General features: G+C 53.8%; 1 protein-coding gene across 5 annotated transcripts in view; it reads right to left on the bottom strand.

The window, feature by feature from the left end:
• Nucleotides 1-820: 820 nt before the first annotated feature.
• STS (steroid sulfatase) overlaps nucleotides 821-11,962 on the bottom strand; it is a 156,808-nt gene continuing 145,666 nt past the window's right edge. For all 5 annotated transcript variants that reach the window (XM_045996301.1, XM_045996298.1, XM_045996299.1 and 2 more), the window contains one exon: nucleotides 821-3,431. In XM_045996301.1, the coding sequence (XP_045852257.1) occupies nucleotides 3,058-3,431 (374 nt within the window). In that variant the 3' untranslated portion in view covers nucleotides 821-3,057. The remainder of the gene's footprint in view (nucleotides 3,432-11,962) is intronic.

The raw sequence follows: 11,962 nt of genomic DNA, 5'->3' as shown, positions 1-11,962 counted from the left end.
CCCTCCCCCCACATACTTACTGCGTTGAGTCACGCGACAAGGCAAAGCACGTTTCGTTGTCAAGGAAAATTTTATTTTAAGTTCACATGGACCCTGGAACAAGGTTTTCAGGAACCTTAAGCAGGTGTGTCCTTATAGAGAGCATGTCCCAGACACGGACCAAGACCTTTCCCTGCACCTTCTCCCTGCTCTCCGCTGTACGCCCTCCAGGGCAATGTGACGTGTTTCCTTTCTGGGAAGCTGACCACCGCCGCCGCCTGCGATGCAGCTTGTCACGCAGGGTTACGGGCCTGGGGAAATGAGGCCTGTCCGTACGTCCCTGTTTGCTTGGCACGTCAGATCTGTGACATGCTACACATAGAGAGGCTTTCTTTTATTTATTTATTTTATTTTTAAAAGATTTTATTTATTTGACACAGAGAGATACAGTGAGAGAGGAACACAAGCAGGGGGAGTGGGAGAAGAAGAAGTAGGCTTCCCACTGAGCAGAGAGCTCGATGCGGGGCTCCATTCCGGACCCTGGGTACATGACCTGAGCCGAAGGCAGACGTTTCACCGACTGAGCCACCCGGGCGCCCCGATAAGCTTTCTTTTCAAGAATTGGTTTAAAGCTCCAAAACCTAGTAAGGTTGGGACATACACCTCAAGCGGTACTACCCATGAGATGTATTGAAAACAAGCAGCTCATACAACCTTGTAAAAACAACACAAACTAGGTCATAAAAGAGGTTTGCTAGGCGTCTGCTGAAAACAGAACTCCAATTTCCTGCTGTGCATCCCAAACCAACCTCCCACAGGGCAAGTGGGATGAAACCTAAGAATTATACTTATCATGAATAAACCTGATTTTCCAATACCCTGATCCATAACAGTCATCTACGTTATTTTGAGGCAATTTTTTTAAAAGATTTTTATTTATTTGTTTTAGAGAAAGACACAGCACAGAAGTGGGGCGAGAGACGGGCAGAGGGAGAAGCAGGCTCTCCGTGGAGCAGGGTCCTTGGCGTGAGGCTTGAACCCAGGACCCCGGGATCACGACCTGAGCTGAAGGCAGAGGCTGAGCTCACGGAGCCGCCTGGGCGTCTCTTGAGGCAAATACTTTAAAGCTGATTTTATTTCTAGAGGTATATGTGTCCTTCATTGGCTGCTCACATTGTACAGACGGAACAAGTCTCTACATACTTATGTATTCACATAATCTATAAAAGTGCATCCCCTCACTCAATCCTGAACACACGGCCCACCCCCGGAAGTGTTGTCTAGAAGGCCACTTGCCGTGAGTGCGCTAAACTTTAAATAAACACGATCAGCGTAAAACACAAGTTCATAACAGTGGTTTTAAATTGTTTTGGCATCGTAACACCAGCCAAGCAAGAGGACAGATTCCCGGCAATTTCTGGAGTTAGAAATCCCCACGAAAAGCAAGACACCTGTTTGCTCGCCAAGTTTCAACCCTTCCCGGGGAGGGGAGGCAAACGATTTCCCTTGTCGATTGTAAGGGAAAGCAAAGAAAGGTGTGAAACGTGAAATCACGGACCTCAAGAGGGACTGCAGGAATACTGTTGGATCTTGGAAGTTCTCCTGGGGTGGGGGACACATAGAGAGATGTGTGGCCCGTGATCAGAGAGTGCCTGAGAACACACACAGTGTCCACAAGGCCACGGGGGTGGGGGTCCAGGTTTCCAGCTGTCTGCCGTCTCCCGGAACGGAGCAAACACCGGGCCAGAGGGGATGCTCAGACACGTGCACTACAGAGAGGAACGGGACAGGCACGGGAATGGCAGCTCGTCTCCATGGACTGGAAAGACCTGCATGATACTGTCGGAGGAGCTCTGGTGTCTGATCGAGGGCCAGGAGTGTCCTGGACTCAGGTGCATCCTCTCCTCCATGGCGGCAGGGGTGCGGAGTCAGGACTTTCCGCCCATGGAGCCGTGCCCACCCTCTCGCACGCGGCCAGCCGATGCCCTGTCCCGGAAAACGCGGGATTAGAACAAAACTGTCCATCTCACTGAGGACGGAAGGCACACGTGTTTCTAGCACACCACGCCAGCGTCAAACATACTGAGACGAGCTACTGTGGTCTCGTCAGCCAATTCTGCAAGAACTAAAGGTATCCCGATGTTGTGCGTGGGTCACAATGTGCTTACGAGTCCTCCCCGCCCTAGCAGTCCACGTCCCGGGTCAGTAATTCCACACCGCACCGGGAGGGATTCCCCGTGCGACCATGTCCCCGAGGTAGCCTTTCTCTGACACAGACCATTCGCCAAAGAAACAGTAAGACCCAGATATAACACTATAAGGGACGCAACAGAAATCCGCTCAGGACAGACTGTTTGGAGATTATGGTTCCCGAAGGATTTCACCAAAAAAAGTGTGCTGTGTGAAGAAAGTGTGTCTGGGAGCCTCTCTCCCTTTTACCTACAGAGCGTGAAGCTTCTAGTTTTATGGCTTAAGCATCTCTGACTTCCGGAGGAAAGACATAAACGGTGTGTCTGTAGATGTATCTGTCACGAATCGTTTCTACTATGTGCTCTACGTAACACTGACGGTCACGGCCTTCCAAAGCAATCCGCAATTCACGGCATCTTTTACGGGTGAAGAAGAGGGCCCTTTAGTCATTCTTAGTTCCATATATTAAGATTTTGTAGCTGCTTTTTAAATGCTATGCCCCTTTATAGGGGCGGGCCGGGGGAAGCATGGCAGCCCACGCCCCTCACGGCATCGAGGGATCACGGCCCCTTATGCCATGGGTCCTGCATTTGCAGAGGCATCGACGTGATTCCTTCTGCTCCTTCCTACATGCCTAACCCTCCCACGCTTACAGGACTCGGCATTTGGGCCACGGAAGCCCCAGCTCTGGCATGGATCCCTGCAGGTCCCGTAGACTTTGATGCCCCCCTGGGGTGAGGAGGGGCTCTCGAAGGAGCCATTGGGCGGTGAGATGGAGAGAGGTTCGAGCGCCGACAGGGCCGGCTCTCCGCTGGGCCACCCCCTGTGCGTGCACATGGCAAGAGGCAGGGCGGGTGCCAGGCCTGTGTCACACCCCCCGACGGGCCCCTAGCGGCTCGCCCTCCGGGCCGCCGTCTCCCGGTCGCACTGGCAGGACAGCCCGGAGGCCGAACAGCACATTTGCAGCCACGGCTTCCACAGGACATTGCCCAGGGACAGCTGGTTGGGGACGTCCTGCAGGGTCTCGGTGTGGCGCTCGGCAGCCCGCCGCATGGCGTCGACGATCTCCTGGAAGCGGGGCTCCGTCGCCGGCGACAGCGGGTTTCTCTCCCGGGGGTCCCTGGACAGGTCGAAGAGCAGCGGTGGGCGGTGCGGGGTCACAAAGTGGCCGTGGCAGAAACACACGTGCGTGGAGAAGCAGCCGTTGGCGCCCTCGGGGCTGAACTTGGGCGTGAAGAAGAAGGCCTTCCAGACGGATGTGCCTGTGGTGCACAAGGACACAGGTTGGCGCGGGGCAGGGGGCGTCTGGAGCGTCCCCGCGGAGGGGAAGGAAGCCGGCCGCGGGCTTCCTCCCGGAAAGCAAAGCCTCAGTTAGCACGGCGACGGACAGACAGACGGACGGCTGGTCCTGACCGCTCCGAAGAAGAGCCCCAGCTCGGACAAAGCACGCAGGAGCATGCAGTAAGCCGTAAGCACGCAGGAGGGAGAGGATGGGGGCAGCGGCAGAACGACAGCTTCCTCGAGGCACACTCACGCGCGCTCACCAAGGCGTCTTCTTCTCATGGAGAAGACCCTTGTCTGTCTTTGCCCTCCCGTCTGTCTCTCCCTCCTCCTCCTCTTCCCCGACCCCCAAGGTCCTAGGCGATGCTGTGCAGGCAAGAGAAGACAGAGCCTATGCACCGTTTGCACGGGGAGCTGAGCCAGCATCGGCGTTTTGGGGTCGCAGACTTTACGGTGTGGAACTGCAGACCAGACAGTCGACCGACACACACACGGACAAACAGACGAAAAGCTTGCAGCTCGACCTCCTCATGAGAGATGCAGATAGACACACGCACACGCGAGGACTCACACACAATCTTCCACTCGCTAAGACCTGACAAGGCCTGAAAGCAGCCAGTCGAGGATTCAGGGGGCCTCCGAGTGCAGACGGGGACGGACCGCCAACGGGGAGGAGGAGGAAAGAGGAAATGTCCTCCTCCCAGACTGGTACTGCTTGGCTAAAACGCGTGGAACTGGAATTTTAGGGCAACTTGCCTTTTAATAAAGCTGCTCAAAATGCCGAATGAGGAGAACTCACTGACCCCACAGGAGGGTGATGACATTGTTTAAAAATTAAGTTGTGTGTTTTGTTTTTTTTTAAAGCCCGATGTGGGGTTTGAACTCACGAACCTCACTGAATTCCAGACCAAGCAGAAATCAGGAGTTGGATGCTTAGCCAAGGAAGCCACCCAGGCGCCCCTAAAGATTAAGCTCTTTGAAAACCAAGTCCGTGTTCCTTTATACCTCCCAAATACTCAATTTCCTTTTTTTTTTTTAAAGATTTTATTTATTTATTTGACAGGCAGAGAGCACAAGCAGGCAGAGAGGCAGGCAGAGAGAGAGGAGGAAGCAGGCTCCCCGCTGAGCAGAGAGCCCGATGCGGGACTCGATCCCAGGACCCTGGGATCATGACCTGAGCCGAAGGCAGAGGCTTAATCCACTGAGCCACCCAGGTGCCCCTCAATTTCCTTTTTAAAGAATAGCCTGCCTTACAAACAATGGTTAGGAAACGACGGATTCCCTGTTGACTCCAGAATGTTAGGAGTTGGTGAGGACCTGAGTGCTCGGCAAACAGCCTCTCACAGGGCTCTGCAAACAGCTTCCTGCGTGTGGAGAACAGCGATAGCATGAGCAGCCCCTGACCCGTGCAAGCAGCTGGCAAACGAGCATGCCCCCCTCTGCATCTTCCTCGCAGGGCTTTTCCGAACTCCCCCAAAGACGCTCCCACGGTGCGTCACCCCAGACACATCTGCTAACGCGTTTCCACAATCTGCACATATCAGAGGCTGCTCGGCCAACAGCCATTGCCGGTATGAGATCAACCGAGGGGATCCACGTCACACAACTGTCGTGGGTGTCTGCTTCGTCCGCCAGCAAGCCCTGCTCTCGGATAGACTCAGGCCAGGACATGTGAGCCTCTCCGTGGTTTGGAGGGACAGCTGGGACACGCGGGAAGCACAGGGCACGTGGTGTGCCTGCGCCATGCATGAACACGTCACGGGGGATCCGTCTCCGGGTGCCCGCAGGCTCGGCCTCGTGGCTGCCGGGAGAGGCTGGTCATCACGCCTGCACCCCCTCCCTGGCGCTCCGCACACCTGCCTGCAGACACCGTACCTCGAGCACGGCTACCCTCTCCAGCAGCCTTTTAAAACCCACGTGGCTTTCCTTAACCTTCTCTCCATCAACTCTTCTTTTCCCGTGTCCTCCCAACTACAACCGACTTCCCTTAGAACTCTTTCTGGCGACACACGCCGCAGCCACGGAGAGCCCATCGCTGCTGGGGGCCAGCAAGGGCCAAGGTTGCCACAGACAGAAGCCTGCGGGAAGCCCCTTCGGCTCCTGCTCCCATCGCTGCCGATCCGGACGGTGGTGTTCCCAACCTGACATTCGAGTCAAGCCTCCGTGTGTTTAAAAGCCCCGGAGAAAGCAGGCTCCCGGGACAAATTCATTTCAAGGGCCCATACGTCCCACTCGCCTTTGAAAGCCACGCACACAGATTCCCATCACGACCGCCTCTGCCCAAGCTTGCTGGCACGTGGGCCACAGCCCTGGTGTAAAGACTGGGCAGGGAATCCGGACATCCACACCTTGGACCAGCTGGGGATCACTACGCAGCCCGGACAAGTGCAGAACGAAGCTCCCGTTTTTCTGAGTCTTGTCTGGCTTGCGATGCTCTGTGGGATATGCTCCTTTTGGTTGTCTCCTGTGAGTTTTAAACATTTTCGCAAAAACACGGCTTATTCTCTCGGTTATTTCTTGGACCATTTTGGACTTGCTCCACTCAGCGCGATGGAAATACACTTTATGGCCTGTAGGCTCACAGGACATGGACCCCGTTCCACTCCTCCTCCCCCGGGAACCTGGGAACCAACATTTTCTGAGCTCTCGTTTCCAAGAAACCACGACATCCCAGGCATGTGGTAAAGCAGGTAGGCTCTGGGGTCCCCTTACCTTGGCAATAGCTGTACTTTGTCCTATGTCCCCAAACTATGTTCATAATGTATTTCTTCCTCTATTTCTCCATATACTAGGAAAATAGCAGGATTTAAAAAAAAAATACATGTTTTCTATTGTAAGAATTCCACTCTGCTCTGAAGAAAGACTGTTCTTCCTGCCTCTGCAACAGATAACTATTTGGACCCCGATGGGACGTCAAAGTCATTTAGAACAGAGCTGCAACGACCCATTGTTCCATTCTACGGCCAGAACGGAGGGGAACTGACCGGCACATCGCTCAGCTTCATTCAGAAGATACTCAGTTGTGCATAAAGGACGCCAATCCACCTCTCAAAGTGCGTGTCACTGACATTACGGTCCCTGTTGGTCCGTAGCAGGGACCAGCACCCTGGGGAGACTGCCCCTGTTCTGGGTTCAGACGCGGTTCCCTGGGAAGCGCGCTGTCCCCTTCCATAAAGTGTGGATGTAAGAGTCCCTGCCCTGTGACACCGCCTTGATGCTGAAAACCCCTGGATACACAGAGCCGGGTGCACCGTAATGACCCAGTTGAATCCACTGTGGATTCCCTCTGCTCTTAAATCCTGTCCCTGTCACACATCTTAAGACACTCCTGCCCGCTCAGACGTCCTAACCAGTCAGGACAATCACACGTCAATGGCTTTGGGACACGGGCTCTTCATTCATCAGTCAGACCCAGACTTCCCGTGCTAATGCCGTCCAGGCGCCAGTGCTGGGAAAACGGACTCCGGACGCTTGGAGGATCCCGTGTGTCGCTCACGTAAGGCACACAGAGGCACAGTGGGTTTTCGGTTTGGCGAGGTTTCCTGCAACACTGCCACCTTGAAGTCCTTCAAGAACCGCTTCAGGAACACTCTGTGTTCACACCGCGGGGACTCACGCCCACGGAATCCCAGGAGTGCCCCCCCAGGAACGTGGACGCCATCTACTGATGTCTGCAAACCCACCACCAGCCCCCAGCCCACGGTGACCTCCCTGCTTCGGGGATACACCTCCAGCAGCACGTCATCTGCTCCCCTGTCCTGGCTGGCCACCCTACACCGATGCCCCCGTTCCCTTCTTAGACCCAGACAGACACCCAACGCCACGTGGGGGTACCAGTGTCTTCTCGGTGTGGAGTCACTATGGAGCCACGCCTTGTCCTTCTCGACCCCCACGCTCACTCCCACCTGTCCTGTCCGCCGAAGCCCAGACCGTGAACAGTACAGCCCGGAGCGAATGTGTCACAGGTGAGCCTGCTTCCGGGCTGGAATCCCGCAGGACAACAGTAGCGTGAACGAGGATGCGGCTCAGGGCTCGAGCGAAGAGCATCTGCTCCAAACGCAGGCAGGATTTCCAGCGATCCCAGCTCCCCCGGACGGAGGGCTGATTGTCAGAACCCAAAACGCTCCCTCTGAGCAGCCCTGCACCGTGGAAACAACACGGCAGTGGGAGCAGAAGCGTGAACCCCAATACAAGGTGGCTGCCCGTTGCATGCTAAGCGCGTTGCCTGCTGCTCTTTGCCTCTGTCTGTGGAAACCCCCACCGGTCTGGCTTTCCCACCATGCCCACTCCGCGGGCTGACCCGAACCGCAGCGGACGTGATCGGTGTGTCTGTCCTGCTCACCAGTGCTCACTACATATCGCTGTCTGTGGACTCATGTCTGTCCCTCCATTTGTCTCGCCATGTCCCTCGCTCTCTGAACGGCCAACGGCATCTCCCCCAACTCTTGTCTGCCCGGCACCTAGCTCCTTGCACGGCCCTCAGCGGGGTAAGCCAACGGAAGACACGATGACGGGGGCAGGACGGAGCGAGGGAAGAAGCCGGCTGCCATTGTGAGAGCCGGCGTGAGCACACAGGAAGCCCAGTGCATTCTGCTGCCTCCCCCAGGAGCGTCCCACTAATGGCAAATATGGGAACGAGGACGTTCTTTGGACGTTTGGAGACTTTGGACACGTCTGTCTTGGAGTCTCTTGACATTGAACAATGGGCAGTCCTGAGGGACGGGCATGGCCAACACAAGCCACCTGTGCCTTTGGGCAAGCCTGTCCATGGAGGGGCATGAGAGACAGACATGGGGGCAGCTGGCAGGGCGGAAGTCCGCCACGGAGCCAGCGAGGGAAGACCACAGTACGCCAGCACGGATGAGGCCCGGAAACAGTCCACACCCGCAGATGTGGAGGCGACCGGAGAGCACGGAGAACCCGCTCTCCAACTCTGCATCAGAGGCTCACTGTCGCGGTAAAGAAGTTCCCATTCGCGGGGGGATGGACTCTGAAAGCAGACGGTGTGGCCACGGATCCCACTTCGCCATCGACTCAGTTACCGGAGGCCGACGACGTGCCTTGCTCACCTGTGTCTCCCCGGCTATGAATGAGAGGAACCCCTGTGGGAGACACTATTACCTGTCCTCCGAGCCTTCCACACCGGGCAGGTCTTACGTGGGCACACGGATACCCAGGAAGGCTCCACCTCCAAGCCTCCTTTGAAGATAGGTGTGCACGGTGAGCACCTGCTGCCCTGTGGCGTGTACTTGGGACAGTCTGCATATCCTCCTTGGGAGAAAACTGGCCTGCACTCTTTCCCTCTCATCGTTCCCACTCATTCTTGAACCCGCTGCCCCTCGGCGGACACCACCATCACTCCCCGCACACAGGAACCTGTTGCCCCTTCCGGATGGTGTAGGGGAGCCTGGAGTGTGCGACCCAAGACCGCACAGATCATGTACCTGTACGCGTCACTCAGGAGATGGATAAAGGAATGCCCCCCCCGAGGGACGCTACTGTTCATTTTGTGCGAGGATGAACCTGACATGAACGTCCTCAAAACCTCTGTAAACTATAAGGAGTAGAAGACGTATCAGATGTGAAGCACACAGGAGTGCGTCTGATAGACAGGAGATAAGGAACAGAGGCCAAGGTGTAGGGTTAGCAAGTCTGTTTTCAAAACACACACAATGGCCACAGGAGGAAAAGGGGACCAGTTTCAAGATGAGTGGAGAACAGAGCCTGTTACCGCCTACAACAAACACAGTTTTGCATCTAACGTGCAGAGTCAACAAAGACCCAAAGACTTGTTAAATAGGATGAGCCGAGCCATGCTTGGCTCTACACGGTCTCCGTAGCAAACAGCAGGTCCCACACCAGAGGGCGGCAAACCAGGAGTCAGCCCTAACGTCAGCAGGCATCGTGAGGGGACGGTGATAAGCCCCGCGTCGAGGTCCCAGAGAGGAGACGGGCAAACCAGTGTAGACCATCAGTAAAATGGCAGAACCCAGTGTGCCAGCTGAAAAGGGCAGGAGACAGAACATCGGATAAGAGGAGGACACGGCCGCATTCCCAGCTTAGATAGAAGAAGGTGTTGCCGCATTCAAAACACTGTCCTTTCTGCTATTTAAGAAAGAAAATCTAATTTTGATGTTTTCTGTCTCTATAAAAAGGACAATTGTATTGTGACCGTTTCTTTTTTCAAGATTTTATTTTATCTTAAATATTTATTTGTTTGACAGACAGAGAGAGATAGTGAGAGAGGAAACACAAGCAGGGGGAGAGAAAGAGAGGGAGAGGCAGGCTTCCCACCGAGCAGGGAGCCCGATGTGGGGATCGATCCCAGGACCCTGACCCAATCATGACTGAGCCAAAGGCAGATGCTTAACGACTGAGCTACTCACGCGCCCCCCACGATTTTAATTTCAAGAAAATCTCTATACCCCACGTGGGGCTTGAACTCACAACATTGTTGGTCAAGAGTCGTGGGCTCTACTGACTGAGTCAGCCAGGCACCCCTACATCGTCACAAATTACCAAAACTCACGGCTGACCCTTTTTGCATCCATGATACTAATGAAATCTTAGGTCAGGCATATGAAATCTTTAGTAGAAAAGAAGATGCCTTTTTTAAAGCCTTTATTTTTAAGTCATAGCTACACCCTACGTGGGGCTTGAACTCACGACCCCGAGATCAAGAGTCGCCCGCGCCACTGACTGAGCCGGCCAGACGCCCCTGGATGCCTACTTTAAAAACTGTCTAATAGCGTCTAACAGAAGAGAACACAAAGGCCATATGAAAATATACGTTTACTGGATTCCATGGAGGAACATGAAAAGTCCATTTATGAGATTTTTTTCCCATTAAAGGAAATGCCGGGAAGTGCAGCCCGTTCCTGGGGGTCTGAGTGCTAATGAGATAAAATAAATGAAACTCAAGTCTCGTCATTTCCAGGGAGCCTCCTGCATCCTCAAACATCAGTGGCTGTCCCCGGTTGCCAAAACGGATGCCGCCGTGTCATGGGACACCACCAGGCTGTGCGACCGCAGCTGAGCACACGCATGCTGTCCCTCCTACTGGACTCGGAAGGCTCGGATCACCGCACGTGCGTGAGCACCGGCACAGGGAAAGCTCGCGGGATGCGTGATCCACACCCCGGAAGGAAAGCCCGAGGCTCACGCGCATTCCTGCAGGGGTGGCCGTCTATCCACCAGCCACGCAAGTCCCGGCAGAGGGCAAGAGCTGTCCTGCTCAAGGTCAGCTGAAGGACGGGCACATCCGTAGCAGGTCCCGGCAGCAAAATGCCATGGCCCCTGTCCCACAGCCTCGGCCCTCCGTGTCCTAACCCTTTAGATCTAATGTCCGGCGATCAGACCGGAAAGGGCTTCCAGCGGGACAAGTGACAGAGACGAAAGCCAACCACAGCCCCGGGGAACCATGAAGCCATGAAGGCGTAAGCAGCTGTTAGTGGATATTCTCTGTTTTCCTGGGTCTAGTTTAGAGGCAAAACTAACTTGTTAACTGTGGAACACTGAGATGGCCCACAAAGCAAGCACTTCTCCTCCCTTAACCACCGTCCTGCTGTTTGGATTTTAAACTTTGCTTATGTCTTGCAGAGGCATGGGAAACAGAGAGGGGTAAATGAAATCTGCATATTCCTTACCCCAATCCTAATAATAAACAAGATTACATCACTGAAGAAGAATAAACCTTCCTTATCCCGTACTTTGGAAAGAAGGCACCTTTTAAAGAGCTGGGTATGAACACATTTCTTGAGAAGGAATTCAATGATCCTACAGTGTTTCTGTTCTGATTTTTTTACAGATGCTTTTTTTTTTTTTAAATCACAGAAATAAAGGTCCTGAAAACATAGCCATATTTGTGAGGCCCTCTGGGATCAGCAACCGGACAACCACATCCCGTGGATTTCTGCGTGACTGGCTGGGGTGGGGGCTCTCCCTTGTTCACGCGAGCATTTATTTCATACGCTGCATTCACAAGCTTGAAAATCGGTAGCAAAATCCCAGAGCCCACTAGGTACCTGCTTTCTAAGATAAATTTTATCCATAAAATGAAGCAGTCATTACACCGAATTTTTAATAGCACTGATTCATACGCCCAAACCTAAAGCCAAGACTTTTAACGCACGTCCAACCGTCCGTTTTAACTCAAAATCCCGCATTTTAATGCACGAAAACTTAGGCACGTTACAATGATGCCCTTGCGAGTTCTTTCCCACTGTCATGGGCGTAATGATACTAGTTCATGATTAGACTGTGTCATTCAACTTGCTGAGACAACGAAATTATAACGTGATGATAATTACGGAATTATTAAATGATAGAGAAGACACTGTATATAGCACTTGGAAGGGATTCGCGTTTCCAACGGGTGGAGACAGAACGGTTGCTCAGAGTGTTTGGAAAATAAGTACTTAATGCGTCTGGAACACTCTGGCCTCTAACTAATCAGGACAAATGGTAATGGGACCTTAACCACGCCCACGGTCAGGTCTAATTTCCTGCCAGC

This window comes from Meles meles, chromosome X (assembly GCF_922984935.1).
Source record: "Meles meles chromosome X, mMelMel3.1 paternal haplotype, whole genome shotgun sequence".
In the NCBI taxonomy this organism is placed as follows: Eukaryota; Metazoa; Chordata; class Mammalia; order Carnivora; family Mustelidae; genus Meles; species Meles meles.
This window is presented reverse-complemented; position numbering and strand designations above follow the sequence as displayed.